Genomic DNA, 17,364 nt, shown 5'->3' on the forward strand with positions numbered 1-17,364 from the left:
TAATTATTTCAAGCTTTTAAATTATTTTATTTTATTCTATTTTATTATATTTAACTCCAAGAGAAATTTTTACTTGTAATGCCACCTATAAAACAGACTTTTTCTAGCTGGATCAGCCTCAGCTCTCTATCCCTGTTAAGTCTCGCCTCCGTTCTGTCCCCTGGCGGTAGTCTCGGTCCCAGCACAAGATGAATGAACTATTTGAGGTATTTCCGGAAACCGGAGAGTAAAGACTGCGGTTTTAATTTGCATATCCAGAATGCATTGCACCCAGGACAAACTTTCGACTAAAAATGACTCGATTCTCCTTCTTTCTTTAATTATTTTTTCCTAGAAGTGAGAATTCTTTCATAGAATTGTCTGAGAAAAAAGCAGATATTAATAGCTCTTTCAGTTAAATAATCACCATTACTGTGTTAGGGGTAGCAGTTACCCGAGGAATGCGTGCCGCCCACAGAAAGGTATACTCTGGTTTCTCTTCAGATCGTATAAATCTTTCGCCTTTTACTAAAGATTTCCGTGGAGAGGAACAATTCTGAGTTTGTACCCAATTTTTTGAGGTCTTGCGTTTTGCAAGGCCAACGATAACGTTTAAAAACAGATTATCAGTTTTGGGTGTTCTCGTTGGAGTGCGATGTTTAACTTCGCGCACCATGTTTGTTTTTCAGAGAGAAGTTTGTTGTGGTTTTTTAGACTGCTGCCGTTTTTGAAAACGTTATTTTCGGTCTCCATCATGGGAGTAAACGCTGTCAACCTACTTAAAACAAAAGGACCGAACTACGGAGAGTGGAGTAGTTGCTGTTGTTAAAGTGGAAGGGGTGTAGTTTATTCGTATTCTTTGGTTGCTTTTTCGGTGCCAAGTGCGGCCCGCGGTGGGAGAATTTCTTAAACTGTGGCGTGCAAGTTTTGGCGCTCCGGGATTTAATAATGGTGGTCAGTGGGCATAGTTCCCCCGCATTATGCAGAATCATAGTTTCGCGACCACGAACCTAGACGCCGTCCCCCGAATTAAAAGAGAGATTCTTAACCGTTGGACCGTGAAGGAAATCTTTAAAATTTTTTCTTCAGAAAAAATTTAAGCGTGGATTCATTGTTTCTTCTAGAGCGTAAGTATCGTTGTTTTATTCTGTTGAGGTAATTTAGGTTTAGAACAGAAACTCTACTATGCGAAAAATACCACTCAAGAAAGACGTTTGATCACGGTTACAACGAATTTGATAGAACCCGAACGGAAGTGAATATTTTAACCGATCACAGTGGCCAGAATTCAACTTTCTGAGCCCGCATAACTGCAAAGCAGGCTGGGAAATGTAGTTTTTTCTCCAGGCAGCCATGACGTTTGCGAGATCCTAGGAGGGAGGAAGTGAATATGCGGAAAGAAAACTAGCAGCGTCTGCCCAGTAAAGAAAGGAGGGAATCCATCCGCACGTTTCCTTCTTGCAAGTTCCTTTGTTGAGTTTCGTGTTCCTGCCTTCCAGGTTTCTACCTGTGGCCAGATCTCCCATACATGTACAAGAAACCTCTCGGAGGCTGTCATGCGGCTGTGGGGATCACCCCTTCCCAGGCCCTTTTGAATGTTCTCTTGTGTAGAAAACCAGAATCCCAGGCTCAGGCAGTTGTCCTCCGTCTACCCCTGCCCCACTGGCGCGGGTAGCTTTCTTGTCCCCCTAGAAGAAGCGCTGCTTTTCTCACGACGAGGTCTGGTCAGTGAGAACGAAATACTGGTGACAGTGCTTTCTTGGGCTCTGAAGACCGAGTGTTCATCCAAAGTAGGGGTTCTAACATTTTTGTTGTTCACCTTCGGCAAAAGCAACGATCCAGAGTAACGAGCACGCCGAGCAGCCAGAGAGCTAGATATTATATGTCTCCGGGTGAAAGAGTGCGCTGCTCCCATGAAATTGTCTGGCCGGGGAAAATCGAACTTGAGTTCGCTGAAGACTAGATCTGACCACTAATTGACAGAAGAGCAGAACACAGTCGAGCTTGTCTGCATCTCTGCGGGGATGGACGCAATCAGCAAAGCCCTGGCTGCGAGGAGCTTTTCAGGGCGAACCATCAGATTTTTTCAACAAATAAATTACAAGAAGAAATGAGAGAGGGAGATAAAAAGGGAATCTATAGGTTAAAAGAGTTAAAAGAACCCATCTTACCAAGCAGAACTTACTGGGATTCCGGTTTAAACAAACACTATTTTCAGAACTTATTACATTTATGAGATGTCTTCATTTTTCAATCTGACCAGATATTTGATGATATTAAGGAATTACTGAAGAGTTTGGGGTACGATTACCATATTGTGGTAATGATTTTTGTTTTAACCTCCTTATACTTAGAAGTAGCTAAAGCAATATCTACAATATAAAGTTTTTTGGGGGGTGGGGCACACCGCACAGCTTGTGGGATCTTGGTTTTCTGACCGGGGATGGAATCCACGCCTGCAGCAGGGAGAGCATGGAGTCCTAACCACTGGACTGCCAGTGAATTCCCCGGAAATATCTACAGATGAAATGATATCATATCTTGGATTTGCTTCAAAAGAATGAGTGCAAAGAAAAAGCCCCACCCCCCCCCAAATAAAAAGAACAAAGACAAAAATAAAATTTTGTTTACGTGATGGTTGTTGGACTTGGTAACCAGCACACGGAGGTTCTTTATACTATTACGTCTACTTTTGTGAATGTTAAACATTACTCATAATTTAAAAGTTTTGAATATATTTTATTTATTTATTTATTGTTTTTTTGGCCGCACCGCTCGGCTTGTGAGATCCTAGTTCCCGGACCAGGGATCGAACCCAGGCCCCCTACAGTGGAAGCATGGAGTCCTAACCACTGGACCGCCAGGGAATTCCCTGAATACATCTTAAAAACAACTTTGCGGTTGGTAACATATGCACTTCTTTATTAATAGATCAAATATTGGTATCTAGTGGGAAGTCTCATGACTACCAGCATTTAAAAGTCACGATGAACGTGAGCAATATTTCAAGATGCCTGCCACCACCGGGCGCGTCATGACTGCATCTGTGATTTCTATTTGTGACAATGATGCAAATGTCAAAGTTAATCATGGAAGGAGATGCTGAATTTCAGTTGGAGGTTAGCGAAAATAAAGATTTCTTCCAATCCAATTTCGCAGACCCCCTGACTTCTGTTCAGGGACCCAAGGTTTAGAAGTCCTGATCTGCATTCCCTTGCCTCTAGGCACATAATACAAACAATTCCCCCTTGTATGGGGAGAAGGTTTTGAATTTATCAAAGCACCTTCACACAAGAGTCATTTATTTCATGGGAATTCCTAACCATCTTTCTGAAGTTGGAAGGTGTTACTAGACCCATTTTACAGGTGGGAACATAGAGCGTAACACATAACCCACTTGTTTGAGGTTACAGAATGATAATGACAGAGCTGGAGACAGAACCCAGGTCCCCTAACTCCCAGCCCACTCCCCACTCTTTCGCATCAAGCTCCCAGCTCCAGAAATGCTGCTTAGTTAACTTTTCTTGAAGTTTTCTTTTGAGAGACGCCACAGCCTTTCTCCTGAGCTCACCTGTCCTCCGTTTGGTCATCTCTCAGGACCCCCTTGAACAGCCACATTGATTCCTGTGGTGCTCGCGGGCAACCAGGAGCTCTGATTTCCAGCACTCTCCTTCACATACTAGCAGAGGTGATAATTAACCTGCCACTGGGAGAGTGTCAATCCTGCAAGGTGGTCAGTGACCTCTGGCAAGTCTCTTTCACTGTGTCTCAGTTTCTACTTTTGTAAAACAGGATGATGAACTGTCGTCCTTGGTTTTGGAGGAAGCTGTAAAATTGGCTAAAATTATGACAGTAACTAGGGGAGAGTAAGTGATTCATCCTCCGGAGAAATTATTACCCGTAATGTTATCATTGCCATGAGTTAGGGCCAGAGCCCACCTATACCTTGCCTTTACAGGTCAATGAGGTGGAACCATAAATCCCAACTCTCTAAGCTTATTACCTACTTTACTTCCCTTCCTGGATTCTATGCTCCAGACAAACTGAAGTATTACTGTCCATTGCCTCTCAAACTTCCCCATTTCTGTATGTCTACTCGTGCTCTGCCCACTGCCTGGACGGTCCTCTCCCACACCTTGACCTAGGATGTGGGATCTTAGTTCCCTGACCAGGGATCAAACCCATGTGCCCTGCAGTGGAAGCGCAGAGTCTTAACCACTGGACCGCCAGGGAAATCCCAAAGATTCACAATGAACATTTACTGAGTCAAATGATTTATTTGAAGCTTCCATCAGCCTAAGTCCAGAGGAGAGGCTCCCAGGAAGCACGATTATGAGACTAGGTAGCTTGTTCACGGAGAGGCTGCTTGCTCAGCTCAGCTGAGATGGGCCTCCTTTCTGCAAGGGGAGCAAGTGCCCCTCAGCAAGTGAGGGGATCCACCCAATCACCAGACCCCTAAGCCGATGGCCGGAGGTCAGACCACTGCTGCTTCTTGGGGGTGGGGTGGGGGGCTGAAAACAAGACCCCAAAGTGCAGGTTATCTTGTTCTTAAGGGTTTTTTTTAAAAGGTCAGGAATCCTTTTAAGAATCTGAGGAAAGCTACAGAAACTCTCCTCATGAAAAAAAAAAGTACATACATTTTGCAATTCCAGGGGTTCACAGGTCACTTGAAGCCAGGTTACGGACACTTGAGCAAAAAAAACTCTAAGGTTTTTTTAATCTAAGACCCTGCAAATGTCTGGATTTTTGGCTTCTTATCACCCTTGAAGAGTTCCATTCCTCCACTGGAAGAATATGACTGTCTTAGTCCGTTTGGGCTCCTACAGCAGAATACCACACACCAGGTGGCTTATGAACAACAGAAATCTATTTCTCACAGTTCTGGGGGCTAGAAGGCTGAGATCAGCATGCCGGCGTGGTCGGGTTCTGATGAGAGCCCTCTTCTGGGCTGGAGATAGCTGTCGTCTCTGTGTCCTCACACGGCAGGGAGAGGACTAGAGAGCTCCCTGGGGTCTCTTGTATAATGGCACTGATACCATTCATAAGGGCTCCACCCTCATGATCTATTCACCTCCCAGAGGCCCCACCTCCCCTAACCTTGGGGGTTAGGCTTCAACATGTGAATCAGCCCGTAACAACGCCCACAGGAGAATCCAACTTCCTCCTGGAAAAGCCCTCCAGAGGAGCCACAGACCTCCTGGTTAGTGTCTTAACCCGAAGCAAAACTTGTGTTCAGGTAGTTTATTTAGGAAGAGATCCCAGGGGACAGCAGAGGGAGGCTGGGGGAGGGTAAAATGGAGGGAGGGAAATCGAATCAAGGGTGTCTTCCCAAGTTCTTCGCCACTGTGGGCAGTGGGGGGCCTGATCTTGCCGTCTGAGGAGCCGTGTAGAATGTGTCACAGAACTGTCTGCCCAGGGGATGGCGGAGGGAGCACTGGTCCACTGGCTCCACCTCTCATGGGAGAATGGCTGCCCCTAGCAGCGATATCCTTGGCCTGCTTTGAGGCTACACACATGCTGAGTGCCGAGCAGCTTCCTGAAGGTCAGAGAGAAGGTGAGGTCAGATGCTGCCAGGGACCCGCACCTGGAAAGAGCTGGTGGCTGCAACCACGGCAGGAGTGAAAGGTGGCCTGAGAGGACATGAGATGGGGCATGAGAGGCCAAGGTGCCCGTAGGTTTTCAGGGAGTTAATACATTTCCAAACCAACTTTTCAGCTGTTGGGAACTGCTGGGTAGTATGCAATTCCATACCAGGTGTCTACCCCTGAAAAGCAACTTGACCAAGCCTCTTTGCGCATCCAGCCCAAGAAGAGAGCTCCAGTGCATTACCGGACCGTGAGAGGCAGACCCACTAGAGTTAGTGGATGGCCTGCTCCCAACTGAGGCTGAACTGGAGGCACTGCAGAGGCTCACGGCAGACGCCCAGCAGCTTTCAGAGTGGGCTGATGTCATCCCAGAGGGCAGGAGCAAATGCATTACCCACCCCATCCTGTGGGAGCCATCAGAGGAGTGTGTGGGGAGAGAGCATGGGCAGAAACAGAGTGTAGGGACTGAGAGAGAGGCTGGGCTGACAGTGAGCCCCAGTTTGCATCCCAGCCTGGGCTGCTCGGCCTTGAGCACATTTCCTCATCTCTCAAATTGGGATCTTAACCCTTAGCAACCTCCTCCCTGCATGAGGCCGTGTTGATGTAAAATACGTAACACACGTGCTCGCTTCAATGACCTATGATTCGCAAGTGTTCGTCTACTGAAATTCTAGTCGTTGGCTCGGTATTCTCCAGGCACAGGTACATGGGTTCATGTTTACATGTATGGGAGCCCACACCATGCCTGGTTCCAAGTTAACAGGGTGAGTGGGAGCCCTGAAGCGCTGCTCCTGTGGTCAAGTAACTTCCAGTTGAACGCAATGACTAGAGGGCATGTCACGCCAGACACCACAGCCCACCACACCCCGCCGCCAGCCAAGGGCCCCTGGCCATAAGGGTGAGGCACCCCCAGGGCAGGAGTGGAAGGCGCACAGGACTGGAGCGACAGCAGCAAAACCAGAGCAACTCGTAGAAGAGCCTGAAACCCTTGTGTACTTTCTCTCCCAGCCACCTGCGGGGGCCGGACACTCGGCAACTTGGCAAGCAAACCAGGCTTCCTGGTGAGCCAGGGTGCTCAAAACGCCCATCTGGGAAGCCAGGGAAACCACCAAGACACTGAGGGTGATGGTCCACACTCAGCCCGGCCCCTCTTTGCTCCATTCTCCCCACAAAGGAAGGACTCAGACCTTAGCTTCGAGAACAATCTGCAGGAGGCCCACTCAGGGTTTTTCCTGCCCCCGGTCCTATGGGCAGCAAAACCGGGGCAGGCAACTCTCTTTAGGGCAGGCAGGGGGAGAGGCACTGCAGCAGGAAGGGGCCAGGGTAATGCTCCTCGAGCAGCCCACTCAGCTGGGACATGCAGCAATCCCCCAGGTGGGCAGCACGGGGGCCACCTCCACAGCCTCTGAGTGGGCTCCTCTGAAGAGGAGAGGACGTGGGAAAAGTATACTGTCACCACGGCGGGGCCTTTGCTTCGGACTCCACCCAAAAGCCTGGTGACCGAGGAAGGTCCGATGTCTCCAGAGGTCTCAACCACACGCAAACCGGTCGTGGAGGTTTGAAAGAGATTTATTTAAAAACAGAACACAAAAAAAAGCTTTGGTATTCCAAAACCCAACAATCATCGATCACTAGAAAGTTAAACACCTCCCCTAAAGCCCAGAGGTACAAAACCACAGATCTCCATAGGCTCACGATGAGAAAGACGCAGTGTGCAAACCCGAGGGTGACGGAGACCCACTCCTTCACGCAGGCGGCGTGCGGGCCTCCAAACCTCCCGAGGTGGTGCATATTGGAAATCATTGCCAAGATTCCCTACCGAGAGTGGATGCAAAAGCCATCCAGCAAAATCTCAACAATAAATTAAAAATTCATTCAAGAAAGAACACATTAAATTAGGAAAAGAACACATTTTTTCCTAGACAAGAGTCTTTTCAAAAGAGGGTCTATTTCCTGGGACAGAAGAAAGGGGGAAAGTGGAAAGAGTGAATTCAATTTCAAGTATTTTCCATATAGGTTCACTTTATTGAGTCGAAAGCTTACAAAAGGTCCACCAGCCCCGCCCCTCCCGCTCCCTGATGCAAACTCCTGAACATCCACGCGCACTTCCGAGTCACTGGTGTCCCCCAACAAGGCACAAAAGGCTGGGTGCTTTCAAAGGATCCCTTGTTCGCAGCAGCAGGACTTTCAGTGCTGGGTGTCTTGTGCAAGTGGCGACTGAAAGCAGGACTGATGCCACTCAGACACTGGGATCTTCCTGTTCAATCAACAAGACAGGTCGTTACTGCTCACGCCAACCCCGGTGGACAGCTACAGAAATCTCAAGGGAAGCAGGCGATGGAGACACCCTGCTGGCACCCCACCCAGGCTCCGAGCCCACCTTGCTGACAGCACTTGGCCCAGGGGCGGGCTAGAGCTGCCACAGACTCGGGGGCCCAGGCGCCTCCTTAGGCGGGTGCGGCGAGTTCACGGGCTCTGCTCTGGCCAGGCCCGGCTGGAGCTCAGACCTGCCTCTGGCCCTTCTCCCACTCCTTCAGGTCAAGTGCTACTTCCTTCTCCAAACCAGAAGCCACAGAGCCCCTCTCTCCTGAGTCCGGGCTCTTTAAAGAGTGGGAGCACAGAGCTGGAGCTTAACGTACCCTCCACCCCACTACACTAAACTCGGGACAGAACGCGAGGCCAGGGCCCCGGGCTCTGGAGGCGCAGTGGCTTTATACCTTACTCCTGAAGAGGGGTTTGGCGCCAGGCCCACAGTACTCGTTGTAGATGAGCTTGAATAGGAAGAGGTGGAAGAGGGTGATGAGGGAGGCCACGCTGAACCAGAAGAGGAAGGGCAGCCCGGGGTCCTGCTGGGCCATGTGCTCGTCGTGGGCCAGGATGGCCTTGAGGTGCAGCGTGTGCCGCAGGTCCTGCAGGTGCGTGAGGTCAGTGGAGATGTAGAGCAGCGGCGTGATGGGCTGCGTCACCATGACCGAGAAGGTGTGGCCCTGGGGCGCCGAGGTCAGCTCCACAGGCTCGTCCAGGCAGCCCGCTTCGCAGGCGTAGATCTTGACGAGCTGGCCGCGGGACTCCACAGACACGTGCAGGTACGGCTTGCCCTCGGGGTCCGCGAGCACGGCCAGGTTGATGTGGTCATTCTTGTAGCGGATGCCATGCAGGGCGTAGCTGTTGTGCAGCACGTCGGGGTCAGCCTGGAACTGGAGGTGGTTCTCGGTGAACTGCAGGCCGCCGAAGCTGAGCACCATGCCCTGCAGGATGCCCGGGGCGCCCGCCCGCACCAGCCCCTTGCAGCCGCGCTTCTGCAGGGTCAGCCTCCACAGGTCCCAGAGCTGCAGGATCTGCTGGATGGAGGACAGGCGGCCCGGCCAGAGGTTCCCAGCGTGCATGGTGGCGTGGCCGCTGAAGCAGTGATCTTCATAGTTGAGTGTCGACTCCATCTGGTCTCGCTCCCTGTGGCTCAGGTCGGGGCTGAGCAGTGGCGCGGGGGAGCAGGAAAGCATGTAGTACAGCGTCAGGTTCACGGTCAGGCCTGATGGAGTGTGAGCATCGGTGATCTTCTTCATTTCCACACCTGCAACACCACAGAGGTTGTACATTAAGGAGGAACGGCATGGCCAAGAGGCTGAGGTTATGAAACAAAGATCAAGAGCAGCAGAGACACGAAGCTTTTGTCCTCAGGGATGAAAACAGCAGCTCCAGTCTCCCACAAGTACGGGAGAGCAGCATTGCCTGGCTTCCTCACGTGACCACCTTGAGCCCTCTGGGCCTGAAACTGAAAATCCCGCCAGTGGGGCTCCTGCCAGAGCCCAGAAGAACACAGATTTAGCCAAGCCTAGGGCGCCAAGTCAAAAGGCCAGTTCCCCGACTCCAAGAACTGTCACAACGCCCTGGCCAGTCGTGGGCTGCTTCTCTCTCACCGGGCCTGCAGCTTTAAACAACATCTGAGCGCAGGACCGCACAGACTTGTATGAGCTCTAGACTCAGACAGCTCACCGCCCACATGGTGTCTCAAGCTGGATGTCTGACAGGCGTTTGGGAACGGACAAGGTTTGAATCCTTCCAGCCCCACGCTAATCCTTCCCTAAATCACCTCCAGACACCCGCTGGAGCCCTCCCCCCAAATCCAGGAGTCACCTCAAGTTCTCACTCCCCACAGCCAGTCCACAGAACGCCCAGTGGCTCCAGCTGCAAAAGTTTCCGACTCATCCACCCCTGCTTCCACGGTCGCAGCGCTGGTCCCAGCCACCGTCCTCTCAGCTGGGCTCCTGCCAAAACCTCCTATGTGGTCTCCACACTCTACTTCCCCCTCTCCCCCACACTGTCTACACTCTGACACAGCAGCACCGCGACCTTTAAAAACGTGCACCAGATAGTGCCTCCGCCCTGCCTCCCATCTCACTTAGAATAAAATTCACTGTCCTCACCAAGGCCCCAAGGTAAACCCTCTGGCCACTGCCACCCTCCCCTTGCTCACTACCTGCCAGCCACAGTGGCCACTCAACCAAGCCCGCCCCTGCCTCAGGGCCTCTGCCCTGCTGGCTCCCTCCAGACCACCACACAGCGCTTCCTCTAGCTGTGTAGGCCTCAGCTTCTGCAATTCCTGCTCACAGAGGCCTGCCCGACAGCGGAGCTACACACTCTTAGCCCCACCCACTGCAGTCACTCACCCCCAAGCACATATTTTTATCTTTTCTCCTTATAACGCTTGAGCCTAAAAAGCTATCTCGCTTTTTTAATCCAAATTTTCGCTTTCTAATATCTGTCTTCCGCCCGCCCAGAATTTAAGAACCATGAGAACCGGAACTTTGTTCTGTTTGCTTCCGTATGCCCCACGTGAAGAACACTTTCTGGCAGAAGCATTCGATAAATACTTGACTAAATTAAAGGCTCTTTGAGCAACTATGTTTAAGGATTTAGACAACTAGAACTCTGGAAACCAAAATCTCTTAATCTCTCTCTCCTCTACACTAGGATTTCCTTTTCTTAAGCAGTCAAGGGGGCGAAGGAGTTTTCATTTGACAGGAGCATCCCACCTGCTGAAGAGATTCCACTACCCCCGCCCCCCATGAAAAAGCTGCAGCCACAACAGCGAGGCCACAGCTCAGGCTAGCGGGAGTCATGTCAGGAAGCCCATGCCTGTCACCAGCCAGAAATGTGGGGAACTGAGTTAAGAACCCCGGGATCGGGCTTCCCTCGTGGCTCAGTGGTTAAGAATCCACCTGCCAATGCAAGGAACACGGGTTCGAGCCCTGGTCTGGGAAGATCCCACATGCCGCGGAGTAACTAAGCCCGTGCACCACAACCACTGAGCCTGTGCTCTAGAGCCTGCGTGCCACAACTACTGAGCGCATGTGTCACAACTACTGAAGCCCGCGTGTCTAGAGCCCGTGCTCACAACAAGAGAAACCCGTGCACCGCAATGAAGGTAGCCCCCCACTCACCACAACTAGAGAAAGCATCCGCGCAGCAGCGAAGACCCAATGCAGCCCAAAATAAATAAATACATTAAAAAAAAAAAAAAAGAATCCCGGGATCGGCCAGGCCTCTGACCTCCCAAACCACGCTGCTCAAATGAGGCTTCAGCCACAAGAACGAATAACAGTAAGATCTGCCCTTTGCACTCCTCTTTCACGACCATCTCATAAAAGTCCTCTGAGGTACGTGCTACTGTTATTATTGAACACAAGCCCAGAGAGAGTAGGGTTCAAGGTCACACAGCTACTAAGTGGTGGAGCAAGAGTCAGCCCCAAATCAAACGCCAAGCCCAAGTTTGAACTATGCCGGGACCCCGCCCTTCAGTGTCACCTCTGCAGACTCTGCAGGGGCATCTCCAGGATGGACCGTGCTCACCCTGGTGCAAGGTGTGGACGGTGGACCAAGCACTCGCCAGGCCTCACCTGGGCTGAAGAGCTGGGCCCAGAGGCGCTGGTGGTCCTGAAGCAGCTCCGCCGCCGGCATCTCCAAGAGCTCCAGCATTTCCTTCCGTGCCAAGTCCTGGAGCACCTTGAGCTCCTTGCCTGCTTTGCTTTTGAGCACCTGGGGGTTAAGAGGGCCAGAGACGTGCACCACCCACAGCACAGTCTCGTCCAGTTGCGTCTTGGGAGCCACTTGGAGACGGTTCACTAACTTCTTGGCGGCCACCACCAGCAGGTGCACCAGCCCCGTGGGAAAAGGCGGGGACCGGCCCGAGTAGAGGAGGAACTGATGGTCTCCGACCTTCTCCAGGGTGCTGGTGAAGGCCTTGGGGACCGGGCCGGCAGTGGGCCCGACAGTCTGCAGCGCGGCCACGCGTTCTGTGGGGTTGTTGAGCTGGATGCGCTGCAGATAGACGTGGGGTCGGCCCCGGTGCGCCAGAAAGTCCTCTTGCAGCAGCACGCAGTCTCGGCCGGATCCCGTGACGAGGCCGGAGGCCGAGGCGGGGCCCGGGCCGGCGGCCGCAGGGCCGGGACCCGGAGTCCCGAGCTGCAGGCAGCGCACCCGCCGCAGCAGCCCTTCCCGCAGCAGCAACACTGACTCTCCAGCTTCAGAGAGCGCGCTCAGCGGGCGCAGCTGCACGAAGGGCACGAAGTCCGGCGCCACGGCGGGCTCCCGCTCCCCAGGGGTCACCCACAGCCGGTTGGCGACCACGTCCAGGGCCAGGAAGCCGTTGGCCACCAGGGCCGGCACTCCGGGGCCCAGTGGTACAGCCTCGCCCCGCTCCCGCAGGCCGCGCCACGCGCGGGTGGCTGCCTCCAGACAGGCAGAGGGCTCGGCGGCGCCCGGCTCGCCGCGGGGCCAGGGCAACAGCTGCAGACCGCCCGCCGCCTGCCGCGCCCCGGAGCCCGCGAACCACAGAAGCAGCACCAGGAGGCCGAGCAGGCAGAGTAGGCGGCGGGCCCAGCTGCTCGACAGCAGTCCCGGCAGCCCCTTAAGCCGCTGCTGCAGCCACATCGGGCCGCCAGGCGCGGGCGCGGCGCGGGGGCGGCCGCCGGGCCCGCCGCCCAGCCCACCGGCCCGGCCGCCCGCGCCTCACTCCCGGGCCCGGACCGCGGCGCCCACCCCAGCCCCCGTCACAGGCGCCGCGGCAGCCGCCACAGATGCTCCCTCCTCCTTCTCGGTTGCCTCCGGCCGTCAAACGACGCGGGCCGTCAAGCGCCACCTACTCTTTTGCGACAGATGGAAAAGGGGAGGGCGGAGGGAGGGGAGAGGGGCGGGCCCGGGAGAAGGAGGCGCGGCCACAGCGAGGAGGGGGCGGGCACCGCCGGGGTTTGACCACCAGTTCTCGGGCCTGAAAAGTCAAGTGCAGAAGAGGAGAGGGGTCTGCGGAGGACTGGAAGCGGCCAATTCATGGGAACTTAAAACAGAAACGAAAAAACCAACCGCGCTAGCCAACCCGAACACGTGTTGTGCCCCATTCGCTACTAATGGATTCAACAGCCCCAAGATTTTTAAAAAATAATTTTAAAACTTTTTTTCTGTAAAAATGATCCTCACTGCAAAAAAAAAAAAAAAGACTTAGTACAGAATAGTACCCCCAAAAAAAAGAAAGAAAGAAAGAAAGAAAAAGAAAAGTAAGCACTGTCAACCAGACTTCCTAGGATATATTTTGTTGACGACTCTTCCAGACCTGTCTGGCTGCATGTACAGCATATAGGACACAAATCAGGCCCAGGACTGTCCATTTCTCTACTACACCAAGTGGTCTTCTTGATGTCAACCGTGAGTCTTAATTTATTAAATAACATAAAACACTAAAGTCTCATGCTTTGAAAATGCTGTTAAATTCTGTATTATCAATGCAAAAGACAAATTTTGTTTCTGGGGAAAAAATTCAATCTGAGCACAGGGGCAGACAATGGGGCGATTGTTTCCACTTTAGTTTCAGGACATTCCAAAGCCAGACAGTGCTTCCCAGTTGTTGAAAATTAAATGGTCATTTGAGGTGGCTTCTTGTGGGCTGTGAGCAGACACATGTGTGTTTGCCAAGTCTTAGGGCCAGCACCCTATAAGAAGGCAGCTGTCCAGGTGATCCTACAGTATGCTTACCTTCTTTGTTTTCTTTTTTAAGATCATTATCAAAACATACACACAAAATTCTTAATTTCCACCAGGATTTCACAAACCCCACAGAATAACTTCATGGATGTGCAGGAATCCATAACCTACAGTTAGAGAGATAGGATCCATCCAAGCTCCTCAGGGAGGCAGAAACACTTGGGAGGCACAGTGAGATGAGAGCAAAGGACTAAACCAGGCTTGATCCCACCTGTGAAATGGGAATGACCAGAGAAACTGCCTCTCAGGTTTCTGAGGAATAAGTAAGTTAATACAGGCAAAGCAAGCAAGGTACATGACATGGGGTAAGTACACGGTAAATGTAAACCCACATAATTATTTTTCGCTATTATGAATGTCTGTGTAATAGACATATATAGGCCTACTTTTGAGACTGTTTCTGGGGGAGCAATTCCTGGAAGTAGATTCCTACGTTAAAGAGAAGGTTCATGCTGGTGCTCTTAACTCCCTTACCACTCTCAAACACCCCAGGGGAGGGAATCACAGCCCACCATCAGCAACATAGCCACAACAAAGCCAGGAGGTCAAGAGTAAGGACAATGGCACGAGGCTGCCTGGGTTTTGAATCTTGGCCTTGCCCCTTGCTAGCAAGTCAGCTAACTTCCTTGGGCCTTGGTTTCTCCATCCATAAAATGGGGATCATGAGACAGAGTAGGATTGCTCTGAGACTTAAGTTAGATAAACAAGTTAAACATTTAGCATACTGCCTGGCTTAAAATAACCGTTCATTATTTTATTTATTTTTACTAGGAAACAGGAAACACATGTACATGACACAAAATTCAACATATATGAAAGGGTGAAGAGTGGCCATTAAGTCTTCCTCTTTCCTGGAGTCCTAGCTAGTCAGTTCCTCTTCCCAGATGCAACCACTGCTTCCTGTTCCTTGGGTGCTCTTCCAGAAATTCTATTCACTTACAGATATATAGCCATATAGACAGAGACCTATATTTTTCCCTTCACAGAAATTGTAGCATATTATATACTCTTGCATATTACTTTTTTTTTTTTTTTTTGCAGTACGCGGGCCTCTCACTGTTGTGGCCTCTCCCGTTGCGGAGCACAGGCTCTGGACGCGCAGGCTCAGCGGCCATGGCTCTCGGGCCCAGCTGCTCCGCGGCATGTGGGATCTTCCCGGACCAGGGCACAAACCCGTGTCCCCTGCATTGGCAGGCGGACTCTCAACCACTGCGCCATCAGGGAAGCCCTTGCATATTACTTTTTTCATTTAAGGGAACAGCTTGGAAATTCCATTGTTATTATTATCATCATCATCATCATCAAAGGGGGTAGGTGCCAGTGGGACTAGCTGATGGGTGTAAACAGGGAGGAGGCTGAGAATCGGCTGGCAGCAGAGAACGTGGCTGTCCACTGAGGCCATCGCTCCTCCTCGGGTCAAGAAAGGAAATGGTAAAAATGGAGAAAAGCAGAGGATGAGAGGGAGAAAACCCCCTTGTGACACCAGACCACTACCCTCCAGTCCAGCTATCCTTTCTGCTTCCCAGAAAAGCAGAGTCCTGTGCCTTTAACTGTGCACAACAGGTGCAGCACTTACCCTGAGTAACATCTAGGCAGCAGCCACCCCTGGTTAAAGAGACAAGTCCTCCTTTTGGATGAAGCTTGGACCGATTTCAAGTTCCAGCAATTTGGTGAAGGGTGGCAGGTAGGCTTCACCAGGATGAATCCTTTCTCCAGGGGCGGCCAGCAGCCTCCCAGATTGATCCCCCCTCCCGATTTGCAATGACTCTGGGAACTCTACTGCGCAAGGATTTTTTTCCCGTCCATAGTATGCCACCATTGAGGTTCTCTTGGGCCCGAGCAAAAGGGAAGTTAGAGCCGGTTTCCAAAGTCGCCTCCCTTACTGTGGTCCCCCATCAGCTGTGTGACTTTGAGGAAGTTGCTTCACATCTCTGAGCCCCGGTTTCCTTATTTCACAAATGGGGGCAATACTGCCTAACTGGCAGGGCTGTGGGGAACATGGCATAAGCCAGAGCTTTGAAAATTGAGTCACTCAACACATGCTCCTCTTCCCCTCTGCTTATCCCTCCATTTCCTCCTCAAAGGAGTTGGAATTTCAGTCTGCATCCTCCTGAATTCAAAAACATCCGGTGGATTCTGGCACCATGTCCTGTCCCCAGCTGCAGAAACTCCCCGCCCTAGGTCCCAGGTCCCAACTGGATGGCAGCCCTGGATTGCACTCCTGCCTCTTCCCTTTACTTGCCTTTCAAATTTGAGCTTGCTCTTGGGTCCCCCTGGGCCTTACTTCTACCATCTTTACCATGAGTAAATCTCTGTTCAGTGAGATAATTTCCCAGGTTCGCAGGGATTGTACCTATCGTCTAAAAAGAACATGTGTTGGCTTTGTTTGGGTTGTACAAATAGTATATATTCATTGTAAAATGATTGTAAAAACAATGAAAAATATAAATAAGAAGATAAAAACTACCTGGCAAGAACACACACACACACACACACATTCCCACAAGTTGGAAATAATGACTGTAAATATTTGGCTGTCATTTTCTTTTAGCATCATCTCTATGCATTGTACCTGTAAGGATATATTTTTGCTGAGTGGGGTCATACAGTATATACTGCTTTTCCCATGTAACGTCATGTCGGTAGTGCATTACCCTGGCTGAATCAGTCTTAAGAGTACTGCCGATTTCTCTTTTCCCCAGGACCTAGCACGGCCTGCTTTATGTTGTTCATTGATAATCATGACATTCCTCCCCCCTCTGCCCTTTCCCCCTGTGGGTGGGGAACCCCCTGCCCACCCAGGGTTGTACCCACTACCCACTCCTCTGGAGCCTAACCTGCTGGAAAGGATCTCCCTTTGAGGGTCTCTTCCAAGGATGAAAATTGTTGTTGTTGTTTTCCCAGAGATGGCTGCCCCTAGCTGACATCTGCTCCAGGAACCCTTGTTCTAGAAACGCTTGAGTTGTGTTTTGAAGACCCACATCTGTGAAGAGACCCTAAACAACTTCTTTCTTCCTTCCTTCCTTCCTTCCTTCCTTCCTTCCTTCCTTCCTTCCTTCCTCCTTCTTTCATCCCTCCTTCCCTCCCTCCCTCCCTTTCTTCTCTCTCTCTCTCATTCATTCATTCATCCATTCATTCAACAATGTGACCTCAGGAACAAGACCTTCCTTGTCTCAGAGGTTCCCTTTGCCTCCCAGGGACAAAAAGGCAGATTAAGTGAGTCCCTTTTTGCGGGGCGGGGATGCACTTTCTGCACTTGCAGCAGCCAGGAGGGTCTTGGCAGGCGTGTGGATGCCTCTGAACACATTCCTGCCAGGCCTCGCCCGCTCCAGGCTCAGAGCCTCATGCCCAGGGCTTTGGACAAGGGCGAATGAAATCTGAATAGCTGAGATTTACTGAGGGCTTATCGAGGGGCTGTTCTAAGGGCACTGCAGGTAACAATGTCATTAACCCGTGCAAGGCCCAACGCATAGATACCATTATAAACCCCACTTTCCAGAGAGGAAACCGAGGGTCACGTTTATCGATACCATCAAGGCTTGGCGCGGGGTCCGGGGTATAGAAATTGTTGCCTCGCCCCCGTCTCCCCTCCTCTTTCCGGTCGGAGTGAAGCTCCCCGGAGACGGGAGGGAGGAGGCCGGCGGCGGAAGGACCCGGGAGCCGCAGGGACGGGCCCGCAGGGAGCTGCCCAGACTTGGAGAGGCGGCGGGTTCGGGCGAGTCTGCAGGAAACCCTTCCCCCCGGCAGCACGGCGCGACACCGCCCC

The 17,364-nt window shown here is 51.6% G+C and overlaps 1 protein-coding gene and 1 non-coding gene across 2 annotated transcripts; one reads left to right on the forward strand and one right to left on the reverse strand.

Annotated features, from left to right (window-relative positions):
• Positions 1-463: 463 nt before the first annotated feature.
• Positions 464-580, forward strand: LOC137220396 (U5 spliceosomal RNA). The gene has a single exon (XR_010941685.1). It is a non-coding gene; the product is annotated as a U5 spliceosomal RNA (small nuclear RNA).
• A 6,986-nt stretch (positions 581-7,566) lies between these two features.
• KIAA2013 (KIAA2013 ortholog) lies at positions 7,567-12,679 on the reverse strand. The gene is made up of 3 exons (XM_067720777.1): positions 11,462-12,679; positions 8,282-9,135; positions 7,567-7,821 (listed from the first exon to the last, which is right to left on the reverse strand). Exons 1-3 carry the CDS (start codon positions 12,492-12,494, stop codon positions 7,804-7,806), a joined length of 1,905 nt encoding a protein of 634 aa, XP_067576878.1. The 5' UTR covers positions 12,495-12,679; the 3' UTR covers positions 7,567-7,803.
• Positions 12,680-17,364: the final 4,685 nt, after the last annotated feature.

This window comes from Pseudorca crassidens, chromosome 2, assembly GCF_039906515.1.
Source record: "Pseudorca crassidens isolate mPseCra1 chromosome 2, mPseCra1.hap1, whole genome shotgun sequence".
NCBI classification, from domain to species: Eukaryota; Metazoa; Chordata; class Mammalia; order Artiodactyla; family Delphinidae; genus Pseudorca; species Pseudorca crassidens.

Bases quoted from the DNA above. Each gene is read 5' to 3' on its own strand.
- KIAA2013 (XM_067720777.1), bottom strand. From the start codon at position 12,494: ATGTGGCTGCAGCAGCGGCTTAAGGGGCTGCCGGGACTGCTGTCGAGC. The intron at 9,136-11,461 runs GTGAGGCCTGGC...GTGGTGTTGCAG, and splicing joins GGCCCAGCTCTTCAGCCCAG to GTGTGGAAATGAAGAAGATC.